This window comes from Aspergillus pseudotamarii (assembly GCF_009193445.1).
Source record: "Aspergillus pseudotamarii strain CBS 117625 unplaced genomic scaffold BDV38scaffold_11, whole genome shotgun sequence".
Classification (NCBI taxonomy): domain Eukaryota; kingdom Fungi; phylum Ascomycota; class Eurotiomycetes; order Eurotiales; family Aspergillaceae; genus Aspergillus; species Aspergillus pseudotamarii.
The window spans coordinates 660,108-687,315 of record NW_022475025.1 but is presented as its reverse complement, the minus strand read 5'-3'; the positions used below and the strand labels follow the sequence as shown (position 1 = coordinate 687,315).

The window sequence follows — 27,208 nt, the reverse complement described above, 5'->3', positions numbered from 1 at the left end:
GCGGGTTGTTGGAATTTATGACTATCTCACCATCTCCGTTCTTTTCGTACCTGGGATGGAAATTGCCAATGTAGAGTAGTTTGGCGTTACTTACAGTGTAGGTCATGGTAAAAAGAAAGAAGAATAAATACCTTCTTTATCAGAGGACTCCTACGCCTCCCGAAACCTATCATAGTAAGAAGAGTAGGCCGTGGTGCCCCCTGGGATCATTATACAGCTGCAAAAACAACCACATTGATCTGTTTACTTTGAGCAACGTTTTGAAGAGCCTCCTAGGGACATTTTTGAACTATGCCGTGGCCACACTATAAAGTCGGCTATAAGAGTACACCGGGCATATGAAGTGCATTGCACCCAATACGATCAGTGGCATTACACGTTCACATGTAGTGCGCAATCTTGCTTTGACCTGTCATAGCCCAGTAATATAATGCCAACCAAAGAGATAGACACGTATGTGGCAAAGACTTACAAGTCATTCTCGTTTCCACTAATCTTCCATTTCTAAGATTTACCTCATGCCATAAGCTATTCAGAGACTTGGGCTATGAATCGAAGTCTACCTTTCCTGCGTATGATCCTCGGAACAGTACAAATGCTTTCCAACAATGGAAGCACTTGGAAATGATAGAGAAGAACATAATGTATCAGCCGGGCCCGACTTAAGTGATCTTCGAGTTGTATAAACCTCCCTTGTAAATGCTGACCTCAGTCATCTGACGTATGCTTCTCTACTCCGATGCCCCAGTCACATTCAGTGTAGGAATAGATCGGCTAAACATACGTCAGAAGGGAAATCCTCGGCATATGACGCAAACTGCCAACAAATTCGTCTTGAAATCATGATGCATATCCTGCGGCATGCGACTACTCTAACAAGGAAATACGGTGCCTAGTGACAAGGATCTAGTCAATCAATATCTGTTGGGACGAAAATCATCCGTTTCGTCTTTTCTTGGTTCACAGTAGATGATTGTCTGGCGTTCACTCACGGGAATACCCTTGCAAATTGGGGAGAGGCAGATGCTGGGCCCCGCGGTCCCCATCATTCGAGGTGATGTAGATATTTCATCTGGGTAATACTTTTCTCTGGGGGTGGAAGGGGGCTGGGGCTTTCTTTGAGTGACATGAAAAAATGTAAAAGTTGTTGGCGTCTATCTAGAGTATTGACTAGCGTGTCTAGGGGGGTCTCCAGCCACTATGTCGTTCCGTCAACCTCAATGCTGCTAAATCAGAAACTAATATACATTGTTACCGCAGCTTTTGCCCAGAATTCCTGGTTGTTCCATGTTGCTTCGTCAAAGAAGCTGCTATGATAACTGCTCTAGTTGCCGTCGAAGGGCCTCTAAATCCTCTTTGTGACTGATATATTTGCATCGCTTCGTCATATTCCTCGCTGAAGACCCACCCTTCCTTCCCGAGAAGTTGAGCTCGCAGGTTTTCGAATTCATTGAAAGCTATTGCCCACTCTTCTCCCTGGCGCCGTCCGTTCCTGATCTCCTCTTCGGTAAATGATATTGGGCACTGCATTCTTAATCCTTGTTTCTTCGCGATCTGGTCCCAGTTTTCGTAGATTTGGACGAGAAGCTCCCTTAAGGTCACTGGACCATCAGATGAAGATTGCCCGACGAGATAGAAGAAATAAGAGGTAGGATCATCATCACTCTTCATGGAATCCATGGCCCTTATGAGAAGCGGGTTGAATTTCCTTGAAGCCAATTCGTAAAACTTCTTCAATCTCAGTCTGTCGTGTGCTTCTCTGGCGAGTTCCTTTTCCGTGGGCGAAAGAGTGTCAAATTCATCGGGTAGTTGAGGCTGGATCGCTCCCCATGGGTAAGGGTCATCACAATCGAAAAAAAGGGGAATCTGGCCTGTAAGAAAAGTGGAGCAGTATAAACTGCTTGCCAGTCGATTATACTGGATATCTTTGTTGGATCCGCCGGGTCAATAAAGATAGTATCGAGATGAAGATCGCGGTGCATAAGAACAGGTCTAGTTAGCTCTCCAGTAGGCAGGATATGGGGTAAAACCATTACAAATTTCTCCAATAGTCGAATATGGTTGTTTATTGTCCCCTTTAATCTTCGTACAGCCGCTGGAACATCCTTGGGCTTGTGGGTTGCGGAATTCTGGAGTAGTGATATCTCACGGCGCACAACTGCTGCAAGATACTTCTTTGCCGTTCGCCCTACAGATTAAGATTAATACACTATTACCAGAAATGGATAGCAAATATCAGAGAGAGGCCAGAATACAGCGTCGCGGAAGCAAATACGTGGACCCCTCACACCTTGCTCTTATCTTTCATCAACACAGAATGAACACTCGGTTGTTAGGCCAATAACAAATCTTGATACTGCCTCCTATTTTAGCATAAGCAGCTAGGTCTAGTCAACAGCATCATAACCGTGAGGGCATAGGGCCTTAAAATATAGAATACCATAACCTGTAAATATAGTATTTACAAATTTCTTCTCGATTTCTACCAAGTTCTTCGTCAAACCAAAGCGCTGTTTTTCGGACAAAGTGGCTCAAACGTCGCTCAGCTGGCGGCCATTCACTCTCTCCATCAGGACGTATTCTGTACCCACTGAATTCAACTCTGGTAATGGTAAGCTCCAGGCCAGAGCGTTAGGGACTGGAATATCAAGCACATTACGAAGCTATAGTGATAATACCTCGTTGGTTAACGAGTCAAGGTTAGGGTAAGAAGCATCCAGAGCCGCGTACAAAGTCAAGAGTTGCAACCTCGCTAGAAACCACGAGTTCAGGATGGCCAGCATTTGGATTTGGAGTTCATGCTAATACCTCCCCACCACCCTCCATCTCCAAAGAAAGGACTCTGTTATAGAGGCCTTCGGGTAGTTTGGTTATTCCAATGCATCTAGCTCTGAGCACCTGAGAGGCATGCCTCTGAAGTGCTTGGATGTTGAACTCGATATATCGTCGACTCAGTTGACTGTGCTCATCGTATAGCCAACGGCCGGAAGTATAGTAGAACAGGTTGTTCCTTGTTGCATTAGGTTCATGGGTATTCGTCGAACCAACAAATCGATGAAAAACCTTTTGGCCCAGAACAGACATTTTTAATGTTCTTTGTCCGCTAGGGAACCGGTTCAACTGTTTAAAGGGTCTATGGAGGATGCCCATAATGATGGTTTGTCGTAGCAAACCTTGGAGGACAAAGCGAGCTCAGAACTCAACCAAAGGGTCGGTAAGTCACGATCTATGGTGTCGGGGCTTAGATGTTGATCCATGCTAAGTTGTCTCACAATGTGACTGTACTCGACCGTGCAGAAAAAATTTGAAAGGCTTTTACAGAAATATGTAAGACTCCATGAAATGAATCTGAACTAACTTCATATATGAAGGCGGGTTATTAATTTAACTTAAGCATGTTCAGTGGCATGCAAAAAAAAAAAAAAACTCTCTGATCAGCGATTCATACAAGGACGTGCTAATAGAAGTATGAGATACATAACCTAGTATACAAGGGTATAAATTGGATATTTCCTCAGAATTACAAATGAAGGTAGGTTCTCCCAGTCGAAATTAGTTCGGCACCCTGAATAGGGCTGCATAAGTTTTTGATGGGGTTCATGCCGTCTACCCGCTTGCGGCATTTCGCCCCACAGTAGTCGGCCAATCATAGTCTGAACCGAACCCTTGCTGTTTCAACACCTTCAGATCAGAATTTGATCCAAAAAAAAAAGGTACAACAGCATGTGCAGGATGCAAAAAGGAAAGCCGAACGCGGGGGTCGAACCCGCAACCTTGAGATACCGTGATGACTAAGAGTCTCACGCTCTACCGATTGAGCTAGCCCGGCTTTGTTGAAAGCAGGGAGGGTTAGATTGATATATGAGTAATAACTTGTAACAAAAATCCTGCAGCCCTAATCTAAGCCCCTGGTATGAGAGGGCATGAAAGACCCAGGTTAGGAGATGAAGCAGGTGCTCCTTTCACTGGGAACTCTTTCATCTATACTCTAAATATCTACTTTACTAAATATCTAAATCAAAGTATTCCATCTTCTGGGTGCGTTGTAGCGTACGGGAGCAGCGGATGTATAAATTTGCAAGCTATGGATATATTAGCTTCCTATTGTCTACCTTCTAGCAAATGGCGTTTTACGGATTTATATTGGGGCAGGTCTATCACTGTAAACAAGGTTCCTCTCGGACCTCGTGGCATTGCAGAAAACTATCGATGAAATCCCTGTCGGGTCACTTTCCGGCATTGTGGTTTATAGGGCTTCAAACGACCTTGCCGAACAATTCGACAAGGTAGTGAAAATCCTTATGGGAAATATTTGAAAGGAATTCATAATTGTCATAAAGAATGATGATGGAAGCTGAGACCTTTCAATTTGACCTTAGGCAGTGAGTAATGGTGCTTATCCGTTGTTGGTGTTGATGCAACACTTTATCTGTCTCTAGGATAGGACCAGAGCAAAGTCACTCAAAACATAGATCGGGATAGATACAGCTTTGCCGACTACATCTGAGTATCACCTCTAGATATAATGCCTGTTCGAGCATGCTCTTCGTGTCTAAATATGACCTGGAGGCGATGTAAACGCTAACCCTAGGAACTTCAGCTACTACCAAACTCGTTTTAAGGTTGTTCGTCAGCAGTACAACAATTATCTGAATAGACAGTCCCTAATTACTAGCATTTCAAGACCTCACCATATTATTATGATTCTAAGACATGATGAACCCCAAATCTCAAGGCCTCTACAGCCCCCGCTGCCCGCCATAATTTAGCCTATCTAATCACCCACTAAGTATGCTTGACTAATTTCCCCACACCAAGTTGAAGATACACCTGTACATCCCCCTCACCACCAAACTGCCCTTAGGTATCCAAGTCCCTCCCGTAACAAATATACAAACAAACCAACTAACAAAAAGAAAGAAACCATGTCAACACCCAAAGCCAACATCCTCCTAATCGGCAGCGGCGGCGTGGGCACAATCGCAGCCTTAAACCTCGAAGCAGGCAAACTAGCCCAAGTAACCGCCGTCCTACGCTCAAACTACCAAGCCGTATTATCCAACGGCTTCAACATCACATCCTGCGACCACGGAGTTCTAAAAGGATGGAAGCCAACCACCAGTGCGCATTATCCCAAAACCCAACCAAATTATATGGTATATCCCCGCTAATCATATCATGAATCAGTAACAAATCTTATCCCCGAGACAAAACCCGAATCCCCAAAATATGATTACATAGTCTGCACCACAAAAGTCATCACCGATTGTCCCCCGTCAACAGTCGATCTGATCAAGCCGGCCGTAACGCCAGGCCATACTGTGATCGTGCTAATCCAAAACGGACTGAATATCGAAAAGCCCTATTTCGCTGCTTTCCCTGAGAACATTGTCCTCTCGGGGATAAGCATGATTGATTCGCACGAGGTTGCACCGGGAGTGATTGAACATGGGTCCGCGGATGATCTGGTCATTGGTGCATTCCGGAATCCTAATTTGGATGTTGGGGTTGAAGCGGCAGCCGCAGAGCGCTTCGTAGGGTTGTACTCTGCGGCTGGGAAGACGAAATGTATATTGGGACCAGATGTGGAGTATAGTCGGTGGAGGAAGTTGGTTTTTAATGCGTGTTTGAATCCGATTTGTGCGCTTACGGGTTTGGACACAGGGCGTATTCGGCTTGCGGGTGATGCGGTTGACATGCTTGTTAGACCTGCGATGGAGGAGATTCGGGCGGCGGCGAGGTCTGTCGGGGTGGATTTGCCGGAGGATGTCTGTGAGAAGGTTATTGGGGCTTACCCTGTGACTATGTATCTGCCTCCGAGTATGTTGGAGGATGTTTGGAAGGTTTGTTGATTCCTTTATTTTTAGGGGTTGTTTTGCTGACGGTCTGTGATAGGGCAATCTTGTTGAGGTCGAGAGTATTGTTGGAGAACCACTTCGGGTTGGTCGTGCTAATGGAGTGGCTATGCCTACTCTGTCTGTTTTATATAATCTGCTGAAGGGAGTTCAGTGGAGGACGAAGGAGAAGAGAGGGCTGATTGAGATACCGGCTCAGGGTAGTGATGTCGCGGATTCGTAAGAATACTAAAGATAAGCTCTATATTACTTCAAGTAAGGGGGCTAGTCTTAGAATTGGTATGGATAATTTCATATAATATCAATAATTCTAAGAAGACTAGGGGGACTTTGCTTGAGCGTCTGGATATGTATGACAGTTCTTATAGAAAGTAGGAAAAATATACCTGACTGTCCAATATCTACCCGACATCATCCAAAAAAGCTATACATCACTGTGGTCGGCTCTTCAATCCGTCCACAATCCTCTGCGCACGCTCGAGGGTCGCTTGGGCTCCATCAACCTTAAATTGCAGCGTACTCGCCATTTCAGGGAACCTCCTTGCCTCCGTAACCTCACCCTCTTCAGCAATTATACTGTGAAGATCGTCACAAATATTGCCTACTTGCTCATCTAACATGTGCTTCATCTCCTGGTAAATCTCTCTGACAATGGCTCGGCGTTGGCTTTCGCTGATATTAGCGAGGTTTAAGAAGATGTTTGAGCTCGTGAGGTGGCTATGCATAAGCATTTTCCGTCGAGAATCAGACCCTCTGCCTGCATCAAAATTAGATTGCTTCCGTATATAGCACATGAGACAAAATCATATTAACGAGGAAGATTCCGAACCTGATTCACTGTTGCAATTATTATACACAGGTCGCATTAAACCTGCAATATAGGAGCTATCATGGCCATGGAGAGTGTCTGTTTCTACCCGACTGTACACACTGAGGTTAATTCATGATGCTTGTACAGTTGGCAGGAGAGGATGTATTACCTTAACCCTTGGAGTAATTGATCTATAGACTGGTTAATGGTTGCAATCACGCAGTTCTCCCAGTCGTCCATGTTGTCGATGAAGTTTTTCAGAGCCAGGGGAGCTAGATGCATTATATCTAGCGTGGGTTAGTGGAACACTCAGCTAGAGGGGTTGGTTGATACCGCATACCCTCTATTTGGGCTGTGCTCTCCTCAAATGTTCTTCTCACAGACTCTTCTAATACAGATTTCTGCATACAGACCCACTCTTGTATGGATGCCCAGCGTTCTTCGAGATCGGTTTGCATGCCTCCCAGCAATTCCTCATTCCAACAGTGATAACCATCAGCACCGGGGGTAGAATGCGTTCCATATTTGCGACAGAAAGCAGAATATGTACCATGATTCCACTGCGATATGTTAGCTTTTTTCCACGGTGATTCTCGGTAGTAACTCATAAACTTACACGTTCCCAAACCCCGCTAGCCTGTAATGCGCTGCGTTTCCACAAGGGGCAGCACTCATCTACAGCAATGAAGAACTGTTAGTCAGTGTACTAATTGACCCTTTGGCAGAATACTCACACGTCACACCGAAGATCTCGTTACGAAACCGATCTTCAAGTCTTCTTGGAAACTCTCGAATTTCTGAATTTCGAAGGATAAGCCTCTACTCTATGTCAGCCGGGCGCAGTTTCGCATATGATGCTCTTACCTCGCGAAAAACGTTCTCCACATCCCGTAATACTTGCAGAAGTGCATCGGCTCTCTCTGCGGTTACATCATCTGAACCTGCAAGGACCCATTGCTTTACGGATCTCACAACAGCCGGCACCCGATGCTCTATAAACGCAGCTGTAAACCGAAACTGAGCCTCTGCTGGAACTAATTGACAGTAACGACGAAGTTCTCGAATACCGCTTAGCCCGATATAGGTGTCGGCGTGTCTGTTTGCATCCTGGCGGTACTTGGAATACCATTCGTTACTGACGCAAAAGACCCGGACTTCAGCACCGTGGTTTTGAAGTAACTGTCTTGTGACCCTCAGATTTCGGCTCTCAACCAGAAATCGGTCAAGCCTATAAAAATATTAGTGATATCGTTATCCTTCCTCTTGTGTCTCCATTGAGCTCTATGACGTACTCAAATTTTGCGTCTTCATGATTTTCCCTGCATTGACTCACGTCAGCATTGAATCAATAGTGTGAGCACAACTGCAATGCAAGGCAAGACTCACATGAGTTGTAGTATCCCAGCGCGTCTCCCCCTAGAGCTTCGTTCCCTCGCGAGCCGCTTATTGACTTGCTTAAGCCTGTTCTGTAGCTGCTCGATTTGCGCCGTAAGGTCACGGCAGTCGCGAGCCGTTTCGCTTGCATTTACTTCCTGAGTCAAGTAAGCACTCGATCCCCAGTAACAGCATATCAGCATAAGATGGTCGTACTTCGCTGCGTGTGCACACTATACGCAAGGGTTGTCCTTGGGCACAGCGCCTTTTTATTTCTTCAATACTCTGATCGGAAACGCACCGGGAAATTGGCGCCACGAGGAAAACCTCGTGGCATGAATGCCTGAGGTACCTTTCCGTCGCCCGAACTCTTGCGAAGTTCAGGTCATGAAAGCCTAGTTTTTGGTATTAATGTATAGAAAATTCGAGTGTAGGAGATAGGGGACAAACCAGGCAAGTCGGCCAACACCAACCCTGTTTTCAAGACAGGCGATCGAAGGTATACCCTACAAAATGTTAGTCAAATAAAGTGGAACTGCACAGTTTGCACATACCTGATCAATTTGATCAAGGGCCAGATGGCAACCTCACTCTCACCACGCGGGTCCATTGTAAGCATATCAAGATGAGATCTACATTCTTGGACATTACCCGGAATAATGGTGTGCTGAAGCGCTGCACCCCCAGGCCGTCGCGTACATGATTGAGCCGCCCAATCTTTAAGCCGCTCCAATATTCCAGATAAAGCACTGTCGGTCTGGTCGGAAAGGAATTCGTGTGTGAGCCCCGGCTGATCTCTAAACAGTGACTTCAGTGTGCTCCATGCTCTGGTTGACCGGTCACGGATTCTTTCTTGCTCTTCTATGCTAGTCACATCGCGGTAGAGATCGGTGTAGTACATCCTAAAGCTCTGAACGAGCTCTTCTAGCAATTCCTTTACTTCTTCCTCGTTCATGTAGTCAACATCGATGGAATAACGATTTGGATGGCGCGCATCCGTGTGTCGAAACTCGGTAACTACCGAGGTACATGCAGCACCATCACCACTCTATGCATACGTTGTCAGAGTATTATTGACAAAAGCAATCTCTTTCCAAGGATGATGAACCTACTGAGCGAGCGAGGCCTTCTTGATCTAGTAGAGAGTTTATCAGTCTGCTCTTGCCGACCCCAGAGTTTCCAATGAACCCCACCGTGCGCGTCTCGGGGCAGTCGAGCTCGTTCAACATGCGCACCTTCTCGCGCAGTTGGAAGAGATCAGAATCACGGTCACGAGATAATGGGCATCGGTCTATATCATTTTGGAGGACTGATAACTGGCTTTTGATATCTCGCAGGATTTCCTGTAAGCCAGCATTGTATATAGGGGCATGAGGCAAGCGTTCGCATCGCACATTGTATAAGGAAGAGTCGTCACTGTCTGTTGCGTCGTCGCCGTCCTCGTCGTCGCCCTCGCTCAATTGGTCGCCGTCATCGCTTGGAGGCCCTCCATAATGCAGATGAGAATCCTCTAAATCACCCGCTAAGCCGTCAACTGCTGAGTCGCGATTCAAGGTAGGCTGTATCCGTGACGGCTCTGGTGTGGGCTCAGGCGTCGCATTGAACAAGCGCCCGTACGTGGATGTGGACCTGCCTGGGGACAAACCAGTACTCTGTCGCCGGGAATCATGCCTCCATGAGGGTGTCCAATGCGATATAGGAGTTCCTTGGAGATTTAACGCTTGCAAAGGCTCCGTGACACCCAAGCTTAGACTTTCACGGTGACGAGGAGTTGCCGTGCTCTGGCTTGGAGTGTAAGCGCGGTGACTGGAGTCTTCGGAGTCGGATGCAGAAGGCGTTGGTTCACCCCCTATTGATGAAGGAGGGTCTTCGTCCGCGACTTCCACGGAAGGTATAATGACACTGAAGTTGAAGTCTTGGGTAGAAAGATTGGATGCTTGGGGGGAAGACCCCTTGAAAATATAAGGCGATGGCATTGGGACAATGACTATCAACCTTTGCTTTTTTATTGCAGTTATCAGTGTTATGTAGCATGTACAGAAGATGGAAGCAGAATATATGAGACTGTATGGGATCTTAAATAACCACGAGGGTGCCTTGTCTGGGGGATTCCCCGCACCACTAAGTGGATTGCGAAAGGCAACATAGCCTCGTTACCCTTGTCAAGCGCTACTTTAGCATTTATTCTAGTGGTGTGTTAGAGGCCTCGTCATATTAGGAGTCTTGCACCATGTATGGTAGTTGTAACAGATGCCGATTCGAGGAATGGCCATCTTTCCAGAATGTAGGTCACAGCCTTGCCTTCTGAAACAATTGCGGTTAGAGATGATAAGCTCTGGCTTGCTAAGAGCCCTCGAGCAGTCCAGGGGAATGGTCAATGGTGTGTTTGGAAATGAAGGCCAGGAATGCTGAGGGCGCTAAAATGTACCCGGGGGGTTTTCATGCAAAGTCACTGCGCCGCATCAATAATAGGAAGGAGCCCGTGACGGCCGGTGATTATGCGACCCACGCGAGCCATACTTTGTACAATGCAATTATGCATTGAACCGAATACAGACTTATCAAGATTCCTAGAAGCTTTCTTATTGGGCTGTATTTTTATCATCACAATCGTAGTCGCACGGCTGTGGCTGACGTGCATCAGCAAGGGTACAGCCCAAATGAGAATGCAGGATGCCAGTGTATCGAAAGTAACTGAAACACGGGAGAGTTATTTACTATATTTATAGACCATTCTATACGATAACTTATTCTAACACAAGGGCCTGCTTTGTTTGTAGCGGCCCGGCCCGATTTTAGCCCTATGAAAGGCCATACATGCTGCTGTATTTTGATCCTGTATGGATGATTGGCGTAGGCAGAGCCATAAAGTTTCTTATGATAGACTACAATGTTGTTTCGGCAAAACGCCCAGAAATAAGAATGTACCAAATGGTAGACCTACATAATTTCATTATTGAGGTTCTCTTTATTCAGGCTGCTATCGCTATACTCAGCCATAGCTTCAGGGCACTGCAGGGATGGTGGCCTCGGCCCCGGCAACTTTCGCCGACCTCTCGGCCAAACACCATTTATTAAATAACGCCATGCTATTAGCAATGAGAGCTAGTATTTGCACTCCAGTAAATATGCCTAACACTCGTCTTTGACCGCATACAGAACCATACCCCAGAAAGCAAAGCACAGAGAACAATATGGCAACCATCACCAGAAACATAGAAACATCAATTCGACCAAAACCAAGTGTACTCCTGATCTGCAAACTCCATAATTGCACGAATGAATGTTCCGAACTCCAAATACAAAACATATTAGTTCACAGGCAACCGACAGCAATTCTTACAGAACTGTCAGTCCAGAACATGGGATGGGGTGGCAGCACTTTACCGAACGAATTCAACTCTCGAAACTGGGCCATTCGACAAGGAGCTTATTCACGCCCTGCCGCCAACATTGAGGTTTATCTGTCTCAATGGCGCGGGATACGACGGGATAGATATAAAAGCTTGCACTGTAAGGGGTATACAGATTTCTAATACCCCAAATGTTGCTGCGGATGCCACGGCCGATGTGGCCATGTTCTTGATGTTGGGCGCGTTGCGCCAGGCTATGATGCCTCTGGTATCTATTAGGAAAGGACAATTTAAAGGCGATACACCTCTAGACCGTGGCCCTGGGGGCAAGATACTTGGAATTCTGGGGATGGGTGCTATTGGACAGGTGGGTGTTCTGACCAGGTACATGTTGTTGCATCTGGCTTAACTGATTGTAGGCTATTGTTCATCGGGCTCGTGCATTCGGCTTGAAAATCATCCATCATAATCGTTCCAAGTTCCCTATGGATAAGGAAGGTAGGGATATTTGCTCCTTCTCAGTCTTCAGCAGTACATTGGACTGAGTCAAAATCAGGAGATGTCGAATATGTGACGTTCGATGAACTTCTGCGATATTCAGATATCATCAGCGTTAATTTACCGGCCATAGAGAAAACTCGACATATCATCTCAAAAGCCGAGTTCAAGAAAATGAAAGATGACATGGTCATTATCAATACAGCAAGGGGCTCATTACTTGATGAAGCAGCCTTAGTAGAAGCGTTGCAAACCGGCAAGGTAACGTCTGCTAGATTGGATGTTTTTGAAAACGAGCCAATTATCCACCCGGGTCTATTACACAAGAGTAGAGTTATAATTCTACCTCATATTGGAACGACGACAAGTGAGACTTAGCGTGAGATGGAGTTATTGACTTTGCGGAACATAGAGATTGCCCTGAGCAATGGCAAACTACTCACACCGATTCCAGAACAACAATGAGGTCAGTTCTGAGAGGACACATAAAGAGACAGGAGCTCTGTGTTATTAATTGGATTCTAATTACCCGGTATATGAGATAAGAGTATAAATTATACTTAATTTTCGAATAGACAAAATCAACTTGTGCATTCTCGTGAACCTACATCTGAGCCTGCTACTAACTGCGCTGATTCAATCACAAAGCTGACCGCCACATGCCTTTCCACTTAGCCGGTAAACTACTTACCCCTACTCCAACACCCACTAACCCCAAATACTACAAGAGAAGTAATACAGAGCATTTTCTTCATGATTCAGAATCACCAACGGGATCCACTGGAGCCATACCCACCGCCATATCCTTGTCCGTAGCCTTGTTCAGAGCCTTGGTCATATTCAGAGCCATACCCTTCTCTGTAGTCTGGTCTGTGGCTTTCCCTGGATCTTAGGTTATATCTAGAGTTATAACCTTGGTCATCGCCATGACTCTGATGACTGTTGTGATGGCGACGTTGGCTGTGTCCTTGAGATTCAGAATAATCACCGTATCCATGGCTGGACGATGATTCATTGTAGTAGTCTGCACTTTTTCCACCTCCATTACCGTGTTGGTGACTCTTATGGCTGCTATAATCGCCCCCGGAGTAATGCGACTGGTAGCCTTGGTGGCGAGATTCATAGTCTTGGCGTTGATGAGATACTTCATGGTAAGACTGATGGTGCTGTTGATACTGAGGCTCAGGTGGAGGTGTAGTCTGCTGCGAAGTCTCGTCACTCCTCGAGGAGCCACCCAGTCCAAAGCTAGAGAAAGCGCTGCTAAGCTTAGATATACCGGGAATGGGAAGGCTGGAAAGTTGGTCGAAGGGGGAAGACAGGTTTTGTTGCTCCTGCTGTTGGGGTGGGCGGTACTGTGACTGTCCTGACTGACTATGAGGCTTCTGAGCTGCATGGCTGTGACTATGGCCGTGCCCATGGGAGTGGCCACCCTCTCCTGTTTGGTTCTTTCCTGCCTTCACCCCCTCGGCACTGAGGATATCGTCTAGTTCAGAGCCACGATCCGGCCTCGATTGCACCCAAGATTCAACTGCTTCGTACATGGTCCGATGTGCTTCATTGCGCATATCCCTCAGAGCGGGATGATGGAATACTTTGAGGCAATCCTCCACAACCTGCCGCTCAGAGATGTTGGTGTTTTCCCAAGCGTACAGGACGCGAGGCGCGACATATTTTAGAATGGCAGAAGCGACTTGACCAGCTGGCTCGTTGAGAATGTTGGAGAAGTGATCCTTGGACAGCAAGGAGTGGGTAGGGTCGGTGCAGTGAGGGTCAGTCCATGGTTCATACTGGTGTTGGCCAGAAGCATCAATGACGCTAGAGGAGCCAGCCTGGAGCTGCTTGGAGGCGGCGTTGATGATAGGACGAACGAAGGGCGCCAATAGAGACATGACGAAAACGGTCAAAGTTTCAGTGATCGTCTCGACCAGTGTTTCCAGACCGGGGATATTCTCAATGATGGATGAGAGCTTCCGCACGACATTATCTCTGAACTGCAGGATAGGATATATCTGATCAATGGTCTGGCTTGCATCGAAGTCAGGCAGTCCGCCCGAAGAACCTTGATTAGAATCATCAGCTCTGGCAGACCTGCTTTGTTCGCCGCCGAAGCCTCGGCTGCTGCCTGAGTCGAAGTCGTCACGGGATCGAGTAGATCCACGAGTTGAATAGCTTGAACGATGACCGCCGCTCTTGTTTCTCGATTCTTGCTCGTCTGAGCGACGCCTGAGCTCCTCAGCTTCGTTAACAAGATCCCTCGTACCTGGGACCTTGCCGAGCAGTGCTGTCAACGCGCTAGCAGAGCCGGAAGATGTATTTGACTGTGCATCTCCCAGAGCAATATCCATTTCATTGACTTCTGACTGGGTGAAGTGATCGGTCGCTTCTCCAAGCATGGAATGGAAGAAATCAACCATACCGAATGTTCCTGTTACGAGAGGGTAGACACGGTGACCCCGAACTTTCATCTCAGTCCGCTTGCCGGTGTGTGGAAATACATTACGAAAGCCCATCTCACGAAGCGCGAGTTCGCAGTAGTTCGTGTGTGCTGCAAAGTCCTCAAGAGTATGGAGTCCTTGGCCGAGGCACCGCAAAGCTTCGCAGAGGTCTTCCTCGTTACCGTTCCTGCTATACAGCCTTCCGTAATGGATACTGCGAGCCAAGCTGTATTTGATATACCCGGAACTTGTGGACCAGTCACCTCGTTCGTTGGCGATATAGTTCTTCATGCCGGTATCGGGATCGATATCGAGCTCAATTTGACGCACCGGGCCACGCAGCCGAGAATCATACTGACGCGCATCTTGGTTGTCGGCATAGTCCTTTGGGTTGCTTGTGAAGAAATATTAATCATATGCAATTTCATATACGTAGACAGATATATACGAACTCGATATGCTCCTCAGGGCGATAAGTTCCGAGCCTGTCAGATGTGACCTCAAATTCTGCCGTCGCATAACCGAAAGTCATGAAAGACAGGATCCAGACAAGGATTCGGATAGTGTCCGCTTGGACACTCTTGAGGGTGCCGACGTCCATCGCCTGGGAGCTATAGAGGGTTAACGCGTGCAACAGATAGCTTCGTAAGAGGTGCGACCCACTAATCACGCAACCAGTTGCCAAAGTAGACGCGCTTGATCATGGTGGAAGTCCACTTATGGCCTTTGATGAAGGCAACAGTCTTAAGCATATCTTCAATATCGCCATGGCGCCAGTTCTTGCCCTCGACGGTGGAGATCGAAGCAATATCTAATCATGTCAGATAACAGAGCATAATTTTGGGGAAACCGACAAAGCCGAGGTCACATACTGCCAGCACCAAATGCATGGACTTGAGAGGGAAGCACGACGAGCACAAGACATAAAATAAGAAGGGCATTGAAGCCCATATTCATCCCTGACGCCATCGTTAATATGGCTGGGGGTCTGTAGTTGACGTTGTGAAATCTTAAGGAAAAATATCCGTGGAGGGGTAAAATGTGAGGAGAGGGAAAGATAAGCTTTAAGCGCTTGGCGTCACAGACTCACAGGAGCAAGTCAAAAGACACAAACAGCTGAATAGAAGTCTTTGTTCTCCAATTGTTTTGGAAAAAAAAATTTTTTTTACGAGAAGAAAATGTAAGGTCCGCTCTACGAAAATAATTTGCAGCTTTAAACAAGGAAAATTTCTTGGTATTTTTCTTTTTGGCTAGTTCTGATCTACAAGACACGGCAGAGCAACAAAGTCTTTCATGATGATTTCAGAGCCAGCCCCGCCACCAGCATCAGATAACCATTAAGGGTTCACTCCGGAATTAGAGGCTGGCTGAGCTTTGTGAGGCTGACGATCCGTGCAGTAGCTTCTGTACTCAGTACTGTACGCTAAGGGCTCTTTCGGGTCCGTATTACAGCAGGTACGAGTATTTTTTAATGTAGAAGAGAATACTCCGAAGTAAGTGACAAGCTGACAACCTCAAGGATAAGTATGGGGCACTAAAGCACTCTAAAAGGACCTCCTCTCGGTAGCTCCTTGGTATATGGGGCTAATCGAGTGGCACCACCCTTAGTAGCCTTGGAGCCCTGAGGAGGGGTTAAATGGAGGGGTAATTTACAGACCGAACCACTGTATCCATCATACCATACTACGTTACGTACTGTACGACTAATCCGTAGTCTGTTCGCCAACACCGTAAATATACAGTCGAATACGGGGCTCCATAGCTCAGCTGATATCATCACGGCAAACCATACATTAGCGTATTTATGGAAACAAGCGAGCATCAACGTTTCTTAGTCCACGATCTCTAACGTCCCATATTGGTCACTGCTCATGGATCTTCGTTCTCGGAAGATGGAAAGTGGAACCCGGTCGATTGAAATTGACTCATAATTATCAAATAATGGCAATGATATGCATGGGATCGATATTTTGAATCGGAGGCACGCTGACCAAGCGATCCTCGGCTAAGTACTTCCGCTGTACCTGACCTTAAGCCTTCACGAAAAACATGCCTACAGAGTATACTAGGTATGGATAGATAAAAACCACCAAAAACTTCGATATGTATTAATACATTATCTAATTCGGCAATGCAAATATTCTCTTTTCATGACAGTTATCCGGGCCTTGTCGCCCTTTGTTTGACTGAGCGTATGTGAATCATTTGTAAAACAACCGTCACAACAGCTTCACGCTAGGGTTTCAGCCATGGCAAACTTCGCTTTGTTCTTTGTATTGTATGATCTTGAACTCTTCACCGCCTAAAAAATGTGTCCTCCAGATAGGAGACGCACCGATCCCAAAATCCAGTCATTAGCACCTTCAAGCCAAGTAGAAGTTATTCTACTCAATCGACTGGTACACCTCAAAATGACAACCCAAGGGGACACGCCGAGCTGCTCCTCAACGAGTTGCCAAAACCCAGGCACGCACCGCTGCACCGGTTGCAAACTAGCAGCATACTGCTCTTCAGCATGCCAGAAAGATTATTGGAAAACACACATAAATGCGTGCACGGGGGCAAAAAAGTACAACTGTTTCCTCATCCGCACCGCTCCCATTGATCCGGCGAAAGATAATCCCACCGATGCAGACTAAATTGAACCTATGCCCCTGGACTCATATGGTGTTTGGTCTGCCGAACTGACGGAGTTGAAGAAAAGAACCAGATGGGGTGGCATTCTTGAACCTGGCAAATTCTTCTCCCATAGACCTGTTGATCGTTGGCATATCATGTTTACCAGCAGTATGAGAAGACAGAAACACCGAGGAACCTGCTTGTGAGTCGGTGCTTCAACGGGGACATTCATCGTGATGTTGCGGTGGTCAGGTCGTCTGATGCGAGAGTCAATGATTATTCTGAAGTGTTCTCCAGGACGGAATTGGTTCGCACGTTGGAGTTCTACAAAAATAGACACGCCGGAGATGAAACTAACAGGCGGACCAAAGCTAGCATGGCTGCTACGATTGGGGTGTCGGTGGAAGCTTTCGAGAAGATGGTACTTAAGGGGTTCCCTTATCTTCATAGACCTGCAGTTACGGAGCCATAGATGACAAGTGATCTGCCAAGCGAGTGTCCAGGCCTATTAAAGGTGTTCGTTGAACGGCAGACATGGCCCCGGCGATTATGTATTTCTCAGGTTAGTGGAGTGTCGTCTGACATTGTGAATAAACATCTGACTGCGGTTTGACCTGAATGAGGCACGATAGAGCAAAGCCCGGGGGGGGGGGGGGTTGATCGAAGCTTTTCCTTGACACGTACGAGTGCTGTAGGGACGTCTCATACTTCTTCGATATGCTTGTATTAATATTATTCTTACCCTTTTTTTACTCGCTGCTCTTTCCCAGGGTTACAAAACACCATACCCAATCAGGATTAGGCTCTGGACAAGCCTCGGAGCTTAAGAATGCAATCATCCGGAGCAATGGAAACCCTGGCACTTTTTATATATTAAACAAGATAATCGAAAAAAAGAAAAAGAAAATCCTCACTAGAAAGTAATAGGTAGGTCCATCCATAATCATACCACACACGTATGTAACCATCCACGGCCGCAGTGTAACTTTGAGTGGAACTTCGCGAACAACGCAAAGAAACCCCGCTTTATTTCTCTATCAGTTGGGGCAGCCGCGGGGTAATCCGATCCGAGTTCACGACCGAATTTCCTGGAAATATAAACGAGCCCCCCGAAGATCATGGATTCTGGGTAGTATGGGGCTTGTTCCCGACGTAGTATTCCGTATACGACATTGTTGGGTAATAGAATGAAGTTGTATGGGATGTTCAGATACTACACAAACCTATTGTTCTGTTATCGTCATGTATAAAAATTTGATTCTTCTCCAGCTTTTCCCATGACCGTTTTTTTTTTCTTGCCTTTCCCCACTTCAACTTCCATCGTCAATTAATTCCAATAATCTTCGCACCAACACAATAACATCTACTTGAGTATACTTAAACAAGGAAAACAAAAAGGGAAAAAAAATGACAGTCCAATCAACACCCCACCTGGACGCCCTCCAACGCGACGGCTTCGTCGTCGTCCGCTCCCTCCTCTCCCCCGAAGAGGTCACCCAGTTCCGCGCCGTATCCACAAAAGCCACCACCCTGACCCGAGCAGGCCACTGGCCACACTTCCGCACTGTACCGAAGCAATTCCCCCCCTGGCCGACAACGCCACCCCCCGCCTCGGAGGGCGGCATCTGGGGCGTGCAGCACCTCCTGCACCCGGAGATGCCGGGCCGGGCCGAATTCGCGCGCTTCTATTTCTCCGAGAAGGTGCTCGCAGTCGCGGAGGAGCTCCTCGGCGTGAAGCGCACCGAGGGCGGCGAGGAGGCCCTGGTCATGGAGCTATTCAATTTACTGGTTGCGCCGGAGACGAAGGATTTCAAGCTGCGGTGGCATCGCGATGATATTCCCGAGACGGCGGGGCCGGAGGAGGAGCTCAAGTTGTTGGAGTCGAAGAGTCCGCAGGGGAAGCAGAGTCATGCGCAGTATAATTTGGCGCTTTGCCCTGATGCGTCGCTTATTGTTGTTCCCGGGTCGCATCGCCGGGTGAGGACTGAGGCGGAGAGAAACGCCGATCCTTATGAGCCGGATATGCCGAATCAGTTGGTTGTGGAGTTGCAGCCTGGTGATGCGGTTTTCTATGATAGTAATATTCTGCATCGTGGAGTGTATCGCGGTAAGCCTGAGGGCGGGGAGGAGACGAGACTTACGCTGCATGGCAGTATTGGGTTGAAGGGCATGTCTGGGAATGAGGCGGATAAGAAGGTGCGGGCTACAGCAGTTTTGCAGCATGGTGTTGGAGCTTGGGTCCACCGCGATGATGCTGCGTTTGGGGTTGGGGAGCGGGCGGAGAAGATGAGGGCCAACTTGGTGGCTATGGGTACTGGTGAGGGTGTGGGTTACTCTCTTCAGGGATAGTGGTATACCTTTTAGTAGTGTATGAGATGCAGATTTTGTCTTTCTTTATTAGCTCATCTGCTATGTTCACGTTCCTATGTACTCCAATCGTTTTGGCTAACACTGAGGGTATTCAACAAAAATTATAGACAAAGATACTCCTTATACATGCGTGTCACTCGTTGTCGTTATATATCCATATTCATACTTTGTTCATTAGTTCCATCTTCCAGCGGCCGTTGTCCGTATACATAGTGGTATAGTACGTAGATATGGTGGGAACCGTCAAGGAGCTCCGCGCGCACTTTGTCCACATACTCCCGGGCCTTTTCGGGCGTGTAGCCTAGCACCCGGGTGAACAAGGCCAGTGTATAGGGTTCGACAGCCTCGTACAGGGTGACTTTGCCCACTCTTCCTATTTCCTTCAACCGGCGACTTTTGGGCCATGAACCCACAGGGGCCTTTTTTCTGTCAGCCACATCTATTCTGAAAAAGTAAAACACCCGAACTTAAGTAATACGGGCTCTCACATACCTTGTAAACATCATCTTGCACATTAATAAACTTGGCATCCTCCATCCATTGAGCAAGATGAGGAGCAACGTTCATATGCCGTCCAAACTTCTTACTCGCCTCATCGATCTTATCCTGCCAATCCATAAGCTGCGACGCCTGCTGAGCAGTGCCATCATCAGAGCGCAACCACGTCTCATATTCCTGGATCTCAACCCAGCCACCAGGCTTGACATTGTTGTACGCCTGATTAAGAAACTGCTTCCAATCGGAGATACCGCCGCCCAAGCTGCGGACGTGGATATAATCGAAAGCTTCACTCGGACTGAACGCCCACTCACTCTCGGCGTCATCCACGAGAAAAGTGCAGTTCGGGGGCGCCCAACTAGGCTGTATAGGGCTCAGATCAGTGCCGACGATCTCGGCATCAGGAAAGTCCTCGGCGATGTCGAGCGCCCAGTTGCCAGTGCCGGTGCCGACGTCGAGGATGCGCTGCGGCGTTTGGACTAGTTCTATTGGGGCGCGATATAGGGCGCCTCCCAGGAGAAGTTTGAACAGGTGGTGCATGAATGCTAGACGGTCTTGCTCTTCCTCGTCGTTTGGCATGGGGTATTGTCCGTTTCGGTAGGCGTGGTAGCGACGGCCATTTTCATATTCGTAATCTCGGACTGTGGAGTGAAGACTTAGGTTGGAGTCGAGTATAGATTGGGCGTCACAGAGGGAGTCTTCGTCACTAGTCTTGCTGTGGGGTCAATGATTGTTTTTGAGGTCGTGGTAGAGAGCTCGAAAGCACGATGCGCCGGTTCGGCATGAGGGGTAAAAGCTTGTCTAGAGCCATCCGGATTCCTAGACCGGATCACCCTAAGCGGGCAGAACATTTGATGCAAAATTTGAACAAAACATAGATTGACACCATTTATGATACGAGAATTGATCACATTCTGCGCATAATATATTTCTCGGTGTAGACTTAAGGCCAATTGCTCCTTCAAGGGCATGGAAGTCATTCAAGGTAAAAAAAAAAGAAAAAAGAGAAAAAAAAAGGGTTGGGGGATTTTATGATGCCCGGAAGATATTTACGTTGTTCATCGGATGCAGGGAAACGGAAAGGAAGGTGGATTCAAGCAGCAGAAACGGGGAGGGAAAGTGTCTCACATCGACTACGATATGCTCGTCAAGATTAGGATGCACCATAGTTGCTTAGTTAAAATGTAGCGTTCGGTAGTAGTATGCGAGGGAAATACGAAAAAGGGAAGAAAAGGAAATTAGAGATGGGATAAATATATATAGAGAGAGGAATAGAAAGAAAAGAAAGAAAGAAAGGAAAAAACCAAAGCCAAGAAGAAAAAAGAGGCACTTCCGATATAGAGGGGTAAACCGTGAATATATAGAGAAGGTACAGAGTATTAGGGAAACCTAAATTGCAACTTACGGCAGCAGGGGTTGGACCCAAGAGAGAGGATGTCGGGTCCGCTGACCGTGGCGGTGTGCACCAGGGCACCAGGGCACTGGTTCTGGGTATTGCTTGGTATTGTCCGCCGAACATTGATTCGTCCTCTGCCAATGCTGCCGAACCCTTTGTGCGAACTGGTTGACGCCCTCGATGCGCCTGGAATCACTTGGCCAATCCGGTCAAAACTCAAGAGTTTGTCTGGATCAGATTTTACTTTTAATGATCATGCACCTCTACCATAGTAGTTGTGTCTTTCTTCTGTACTATAATTTATAGGATATGTTTGTACATACAAGTAGAATACTAAGGCAGGTTTGAAAATACGACAGCTTAGAAACCCCGCATTAGCCGGATCCGCTGGAAAGGCCAATCAAAGCTGCGGATTCTGTCGATCAGCCAGTTTTGTCGGGCGGATGAGGTAGCACTACTCCGTACCTACTTTACGTGCATAAGGTATCATCACTCTCCGTACTCCAGATGTTCGTTGCCCGGCCCGACTTGGAGCATACTACCTAATTAGTACCTAGTCCCCGTCAGAAATTCCACTCCATCGTACCGATCGACTGACAGTTTAACTTGGTATGTACCGCCCCCCCCCATCTTGGGTGATGTAAAATATACCTTGCACGGCTTGACTGTAACTGTCGTACACGGCTCGCTGAGGTGGTAGGTCTCTTAAGTAAAAGCAAGCTGGAGGTAGGTTTATATGGTTCCAGAAATGATATGACAAGTCATCTTGGTGCACCCCTTGAGAAAATAAATCAGGCGGTTATTCGTTCTTCGTGTGGCTCAACAGGGATTGGATTGGAGACCATGCATATCTAGTCCAACAATTATGGAGCTAGGAGATGTTTCCGATTGGTAACAGATCATACTGTCCTACTAGTGCTCAAGGTGAACTGGTAGCACTAGGCACTGTCGGAGTACAACTCCGTGTAATCGCATCATTGGAGTTTAGCGCGGAAAATATGGAAATACCCCTCAAAAGCTCATATCATTCATCTGCGCCCAGGCCAGCCACCACAATTAAAACATGTATGTAGTAGTAAGTAGATATAGTAGCGTTAAAATGGCGCCACTGTTGAGCAACCACAATGTCACATTAGTTTTCATCTCGTTGTCCCACAGACGGCCCTTTAACTAACCAGGATAGTTATGTCAGCGCAGATCTTAGGCCTTTGTGCTGTGTTGGTACTACTAGTAGTAGGGGGCCGAATTCTCATGCAATGCACGTACTCCAAAAAGTATGTACATTTCATTCGAATTTTCTAATATGCAATAATTGGCCCAAGTCAGTGTTCTGGACCCGCACAATCGCAGGCGTAAACCATATCCTGCCTCACCACGATCATAGTCGTCATCATCTACATCGTTTGGAAATAATTACATACAGGCAGGCACAAATAAGCCCTACGCCTTTATTTTCCACATTTTAAGTTGGGCGAAGTAAAGGCTACGCGGAAAAAAGAACAGAAAAGCAAACCACCGAGGAGAGAAAGGGTAGACCTTCACAGAGTCCCTGCATTGTACCAGTGGTCCAATTCTCATCCTAAGCTCTGAAGTTTGTCCTGCTCGGCCGGCGTCAAAGCCGCAAAGAGCTGTTGAAACTCCGGCTTAGTGGATGCGTTTCTGAAAAAGTCTAACAAGAAAGCCTGCGTCTCGTCATCACGCTTGCGTACACCAAACACCCCCTCTGTGCCACCCTCTCCGAACGCCATCAGCTCCTGTTTAGTAACCCCAAGGCTGAGATCAAGGGTGTTGCTAGGAAGATCTTCCCAATCATCGTCGTCACTGCCTTCTTCCTCAAGGGCTGCAGCCGTGGCCGCATCGATCTCTTTGCTTCCTGACGCTGCGGCCATCTCTTCGACTAAGACCTTGACGATTTTCAATGGTGCAGTCACAGTCGTATATTTATCTGGGTTGTTGCGGGTCTGCGATCGTGTCTTAATGCGGCCGGTGTCCTGAATAATAAGGTCGCCTTTAACCTGCACTTGTGCTAACCGGGGGTCTTCGAGGTTGTAAAGCGTCGCCAAGGCGATAATGTTCTGCTTGATTTCGTCATACCCCGCAAAATTGACTGAGTTCTCTAGCCATTTGCTTATCACGATGGGGAGTCCACTCTGACCTCCAATGTCCACCTGCGCCAAGAAATCCACGACTTCACGCGCGCTGATCAGAGTGAGCCGAGCGAAGACGAGAATCAAGCTTTGGATGAACTGGGCTTGCTCGGCAGTGGCAAGTCGCTGAGCGACCGCCCGCAAAAGTTGTGGCAGATAAGGTCCAAGTCTTTCTGATCCTGCTTTCTCCACTAATTCAGCTGCTAATTGTCCTACCTCGGTCGCAGCATTGTCGTCAACGGCAGGACCCAGCAACCGATCGATGATCACCAAGACAACTTCAGTTGCCTCTTTTCCACTTTGTGGATCATGCCACGTGATGAATTGATTAAAGTCGTGCGAAAGCATATGCCTAACAGCTTCGGTTGCCGGGCGAATAAGTTCCGCGTCGGTCGAATCCAACAACAGGCGATTCAGCTTAGGCATGACGGCCTCAACAAACCCAGCTGGGAGAGGTTCGAGGGCTCTTTCTGCGAGCGCTCGCAGAAGGTCCGCAGCGAAATTTGTCAGTGCATTCTCTTGTGTGAGGTTCCCCACATCAATGGCTCCTGTCAGTGAAGGTAGCACTTTTTCGCAGAGACGGACAAAGGAATCATGGCCTTGGTCTGCAACAGATTCTGCAATATCCTCAAAAGCCTCAGTTACAATCATTGTTAATTGGAAATTGTTAGCACCATTGCTGGCAATGTTAAAAAGAACATCGATGGCGATTGATGAGAGGACCACACTGGGGTTCACCATGATTGTATCACGGAGTGTCTCCGCGAGTGTAACTTTGAGGTCATCACTGTCGGAAGGTTCACTAAGGTCGTGCTCAGAGACGAAATCTGATATAGCTGAAATAACTGAGACCTGCAAGGGAGCTGTCATGCTAGCAGGGAGGGAAGGCATAAGATCCTGTAGGGCCCGGATACATGAAACCTTAACAATTTCCGACGGATCTTCCGAGATTGCCTTCAAGGTTGCCTCGAGGTAGGAAGCGGCTGTTGCACTGAAGGCTTCACCTGCAACCTGCGCTAAGATTCCAGCGACAAGATAGCCACGAGCTCGAAGAAATTCATGCTCCTGTTGGAGGGAAAACTGAATAAGGTTACTGAGACCAGTGGCCAATTCTGGGGAAATCGGCTGGGACACCTCGTGGAAGTCTCGTAGAAGTTGATTCAGAATGAAAAGTGCCGATTCGCGGGCTTTCCAACTATCGTCCGAATCGCAGGTTAGATCCACTTTCTGATCCCATTTCGCACACCAGAGGAATACTTACGTGGAAGACGAATCAGCAAACACATTATTCAAGTAGACAAGTAAGCCCTCGGCCGTGAGAGCCTTCAGCCATTCACCAAGTTTGACAACCAGGTCACCGCTACATGTGCGAGGGGTATAGTTGGCTGTGACAGATGTCTCCTCTGAAAGGAAAAGGTTTACATCAATGTCCCACAAGCCCTCCTCCTCTGTGGTGATCTGCGCGTATGAGCTGGCTAGCTTCAGGATTTCGGGCAGCCAACTGGAGCTTGTCGCAATCTGCCCTGCGTTCTGTAATTGCTGCTGCAGTTCTGCCTTTACAGGGGGTGCTTTGATTAATGTTTGGATTAAATCCAACTCCTCAAGGACCAAAAAGTCCAGAGTATAAGGAAGTCCATCCACATCTTCCAGACGGCCTTGTCTCTCGTCGTTGATGTAGAACTCATGGTAGGCAGCCTGGATATTGGAGAGCTCTGTCCATATGGTAGAGAAGAAAACCGGGCTCTGGCCCGTCATAAGAGCCGGGAATACCATTCGGATCTTCATCAAAGTCTAACAGAATCATGTATGGTCAGCATAAGGATCGTAGAACATTCAGTGTCAGGAGTATGTACCTTGACTGCTTGTAACTTGAGCCCAATAATACCTCTCCATTGCGAAGGTATTTCACCTTCCTTGCGTTCTTCTTCCTCATTGGGAGCCTGCGGCAAGGGTGCCTTCAGGGTCGAGACGAAGAAAGGAAACCAGCCGCCAAGCACCTCGTCCATAAATTGTTTGACCGCAGTTTTGTGTTGCTCGAGTACCATCTCCAACGTATCAAAGCACGAGCGGAACACCGCGACAGCTAAGGCTCGCAGCATAGGTTTTCTTGACTCATTAGTTGCGACGTTAAACAATGAGGTAAGCAGATCCCTAGCAACATTAAAGAATTGCTCTTCGTTGAACCCTGTATCTACCAGGTCCAAGAGTACCTTCAATGCACCATGCAGAGCGCTAGCTGTGCTGTTGACATCGTTGATGATCTGAATGATCGTAGGAAGGAGCTCTGGCCATTGCTCGGGGAAATCGGCGCTGGCAATCTTACTGACCGCAAAGCTTGCAGAGGATTTAACTTTGCGTTCTGGGGTTTCTGTGACAGTAGCCAGATCCAGTAAGACTCTGCGAATCTGAGACTTATTCACATCACTGATCAATATTCGGCCCTTAAACTCATCTAGATTCGGGGACCAGGCGGCAGCGATGAAGGTGCGCAGTACTGATAGGGCCGACTGGCGGAGGTTGGTAGGAACGGAATCGTGAGAAGCGATAGCGGCGAGGGAAAGAGGAAGGTTCTCGTTTGAATAGAGACGAAGCAGTTGAAGCTCAGCAGATTTCCTCGTATCAGCGACCGGGGATTGCGTGTCCGCAAGCAACGATAGGAGCTCTTGCTCCATGGTGGAAGGAACCGGTACTTATCGAGGCGGAAGGCTAGTCTAGTTGATAGAAGGCAGTCGGTTACGACTTGCTGGAAGGGATCAAGTTCACAAGAATTGAGCCAATCGTCAATACAAACCAGGCTCTCTGTACAGGCCCTTGTCCCCGTTGGTGACACTGATAGGTTTTGGGAGTACTGTCACTTATCCGACACGACCGCGAATTGACGCGTTGTAAGGAGGGGCAGATAATAGAACTAGGCAGAAACGAAGGCGGTGACTGGAAGTTCGTGGGAGCGAACTAATAAGTGTGATAAAGACGGTACCCGCCCGATAGCGGGTGACGGAAAACCATGGGAACGAAAGTCTTCTTTACTAAGGGACCTCTTCTGCACAAGATAGTTCTTCATTGGAGTACCGACCTGAGGTCATTAATTGTTTCCTTTACTCTGTTTATCCCCCTTTCTCTTTCGTTTCATTGCAATCTCTCATATCTGCTTATCCCCTCCTCGTAGATAAAATGAGAAAAAAGCAGGTTACTTCCTTTTACATCAGAATGGATAATCTTTTTTTATTGAAACGACCAAATTGTATGTAATGAACTGGTGTCAATACTTGAATGCTTATGGAGAGGGAACGCCGTCACACAGTAGCAATATCTGACACATGTCTATTGATATAAAGATATCCCTATGGAAGTGCAGAAGAACTAAGAGGTCTTTAAGTGCTGTACTTTTTTACTTTTTCCCCTCGCGTTTTGTTTTTGGCAGGTGCAAAAAGGATGAACCTCAGCAGTGTATTCTATGCTGGTCTGACGTAGATGGCTGAAATTCTTTATTGCAAGATGGACGTACTTGGCAAAATAGCAGAAGATCATTCGGAATGGCATAATCACAGTATTATTGTGCTACCCGCTGTGCTGCTCAGACTACAGAGTAGGGCGGAAATCGTACGTAACTGACCATTCCCATAGGCGATTGTAGTGGGGTTCATCAAGGGTAGTTCGGCATAACTGTATCTTCCACTTAGATGGTTCAACTGAGGGGCGAATTCCTAGGAGAATTGTTAGTAGAAGTTTGGATGTGCGGAGCAGGTACCGTACATACATGGGTAAGGTACTTGGTAGATCCCTTGTATGTATGTACATACAGTATGGTTGATACCATACAGCGGTCGTCTCAGGTACGTTATATACAAACGA

At 47.3% G+C, this 27,208-nt stretch overlaps 8 protein-coding genes and 1 non-coding gene across 9 annotated transcripts; 3 read left to right on the top strand and 6 right to left on the bottom strand.

Annotated features, from left to right (window-relative positions):
* Positions 1-1,198: 1,198 nt before the first annotated feature.
* Positions 1,199-3,106, bottom strand: BDV38DRAFT_290295 (phosphotransferase family protein; the record flags this gene model as incomplete). The annotated part of the gene is made up of 6 exons (XM_032061456.1): positions 2,809-3,106; positions 2,538-2,663; positions 2,441-2,492; positions 1,899-2,188; positions 1,364-1,866; positions 1,199-1,226 (listed from the first exon to the last, which is right to left on the bottom strand). Exons 1-6 carry the CDS (start codon positions 3,082-3,084, stop codon positions 1,199-1,201), a joined length of 1,275 nt encoding a protein of 424 aa, XP_031916711.1. The 5' UTR covers positions 3,085-3,106.
* A 639-nt stretch (positions 3,107-3,745) lies between these two features.
* BDV38DRAFT_t68 lies at positions 3,746-3,829 on the bottom strand. Its single transcript has one exon. It is a non-coding gene; the product is annotated as a tRNA-Lys (tRNA).
* Positions 3,830-4,925: 1,096 nt separating this feature from the next.
* BDV38DRAFT_269170 (ketopantoate reductase family protein) lies at positions 4,926-6,078 on the top strand (the record flags this gene model as incomplete). Its single annotated transcript, XM_032056914.1, has 3 exons — positions 4,926-5,121; positions 5,188-5,843; positions 5,896-6,078. The coding sequence occupies 3 exons, from the start codon at positions 4,926-4,928 to the stop codon at positions 6,076-6,078; spliced, it is 1,035 nt and encodes a 344-aa protein (XP_031916710.1).
* Positions 5,911-10,379, bottom strand: BDV38DRAFT_240075 (uncharacterized protein). Its single transcript, XM_032053851.1, has 12 exons — positions 9,153-10,379; positions 8,595-9,088; positions 8,491-8,546; positions 8,257-8,435; positions 8,053-8,198; positions 7,959-7,985; positions 7,531-7,894; positions 7,401-7,485; positions 7,283-7,341; positions 7,007-7,226; positions 6,836-6,953; positions 5,911-6,776 (listed from the first exon to the last, which is right to left on the bottom strand). The coding sequence occupies exons 1-12, from the start codon at positions 10,014-10,016 to the stop codon at positions 6,659-6,661; spliced, it is 2,730 nt and encodes a 909-aa protein (XP_031916709.1). The 5' UTR covers positions 10,017-10,379; the 3' UTR covers positions 5,911-6,658.
* Positions 10,380-11,234: 855 nt separating this feature from the next.
* Positions 11,235-12,269, top strand: BDV38DRAFT_290294 (D-mandelate dehydrogenase-like dehydrogenase; the record flags this gene model as incomplete). The annotated part of the gene is made up of 4 exons (XM_032061455.1): positions 11,235-11,285; positions 11,356-11,760; positions 11,813-11,891; positions 11,950-12,269. 4 exons carry the CDS (start codon positions 11,235-11,237, stop codon positions 12,267-12,269), a joined length of 855 nt encoding a protein of 284 aa, XP_031916708.1.
* A 38-nt stretch (positions 12,270-12,307) lies between these two features.
* Positions 12,308-15,475, bottom strand: BDV38DRAFT_240066 (Het-C domain-containing protein). Its single transcript, XM_032053850.1, has 4 exons — positions 15,199-15,475; positions 14,990-15,137; positions 14,779-14,937; positions 12,308-14,720 (listed from the first exon to the last, which is right to left on the bottom strand). The coding sequence occupies exons 1-4, from the start codon at positions 15,293-15,295 to the stop codon at positions 12,656-12,658; spliced, it is 2,469 nt and encodes an 822-aa protein (XP_031916707.1). The 5' UTR covers positions 15,296-15,475; the 3' UTR covers positions 12,308-12,655.
* Positions 15,476-18,352: 2,877 nt separating this feature from the next.
* Positions 18,353-19,294, top strand: BDV38DRAFT_290293 (phytanoyl-CoA dioxygenase family protein; the record flags this gene model as incomplete). Its single annotated transcript, XM_032061454.1, has 1 exon — positions 18,353-19,294. The coding sequence occupies one exon, from the start codon at positions 18,353-18,355 to the stop codon at positions 19,292-19,294; it is 942 nt and encodes a 313-aa protein (XP_031916706.1).
* A 28-nt stretch (positions 19,295-19,322) lies between these two features.
* Positions 19,323-20,980, bottom strand: BDV38DRAFT_290291 (class I SAM-dependent methyltransferase; the record flags this gene model as incomplete). Its single annotated transcript, XM_032061453.1, has 3 exons — positions 19,323-19,734; positions 19,808-20,524; positions 20,942-20,980. 3 exons carry the CDS (start codon positions 20,978-20,980, stop codon positions 19,462-19,464), a joined length of 1,029 nt encoding a protein of 342 aa, XP_031916705.1. The 3' UTR covers positions 19,323-19,461.
* A 1,569-nt stretch (positions 20,981-22,549) lies between these two features.
* On the bottom strand, positions 22,550-26,721 carry BDV38DRAFT_240063 (putative importin beta-5 subunit). Its single transcript, XM_032053849.1, has 3 exons — positions 25,210-26,721; positions 24,618-25,147; positions 22,550-24,551 (listed from the first exon to the last, which is right to left on the bottom strand). Exons 1-3 carry the CDS (start codon positions 26,026-26,028, stop codon positions 22,784-22,786), a joined length of 3,117 nt encoding a protein of 1,038 aa, XP_031916704.1. The 5' UTR covers positions 26,029-26,721; the 3' UTR covers positions 22,550-22,783.
* Positions 26,722-27,208: the final 487 nt, after the last annotated feature.

Coding starts and splice junctions, on each gene's coding strand:
- BDV38DRAFT_240063 (XM_032053849.1), bottom strand. CDS start 26,028: ATGGAGCAAGAGCTCCTATCGTTGCTTGCGGACACGCAATCCCCGGTC. Junction 25,148..25,209: donor TCAAGTTACAAGCAGTCAAG/GTACATACTCCT, acceptor TGATTCTGTTAG/ACTTTGATGAAGATCCGAAT. Junction 24,552..24,617: donor TTTGCTGATTCGTCTTCCAC/GTAAGTATTCCT, acceptor TTCGGACGATAG/TTGGAAAGCCCGCGAATCGG.
- BDV38DRAFT_240075 (XM_032053851.1), bottom strand. CDS start 10,016: ATGCCATCGCCTTATATTTTCAAGGGGTCTTCCCCCCAAGCATCCAAT. Junction 7,895..7,958: donor CATGAAGACGCAAAATTTGA/GTACGTCATAGA, acceptor ATATTTTTATAG/GCTTGACCGATTTCTGGTTG. Junction 7,227..7,282: donor CTAGCGGGGTTTGGGAACGT/GTAAGTTTATGA, acceptor AACATATCGCAG/TGGAATCATGGTACATATTC.
- BDV38DRAFT_240066 (XM_032053850.1), bottom strand. CDS start 15,295: ATGGCGTCAGGGATGAATATGGGCTTCAATGCCCTTCTTATTTTATGT. Junction 14,938..14,989: donor GGCAACTGGTTGCGTGATTA/GTGGGTCGCACC, acceptor AACCCTCTATAG/CTCCCAGGCGATGGACGTCG. Junction 14,721..14,778: donor CGCCCTGAGGAGCATATCGA/GTTCGTATATAT, acceptor TTTCTTCACAAG/CAACCCAAAGGACTATGCCG.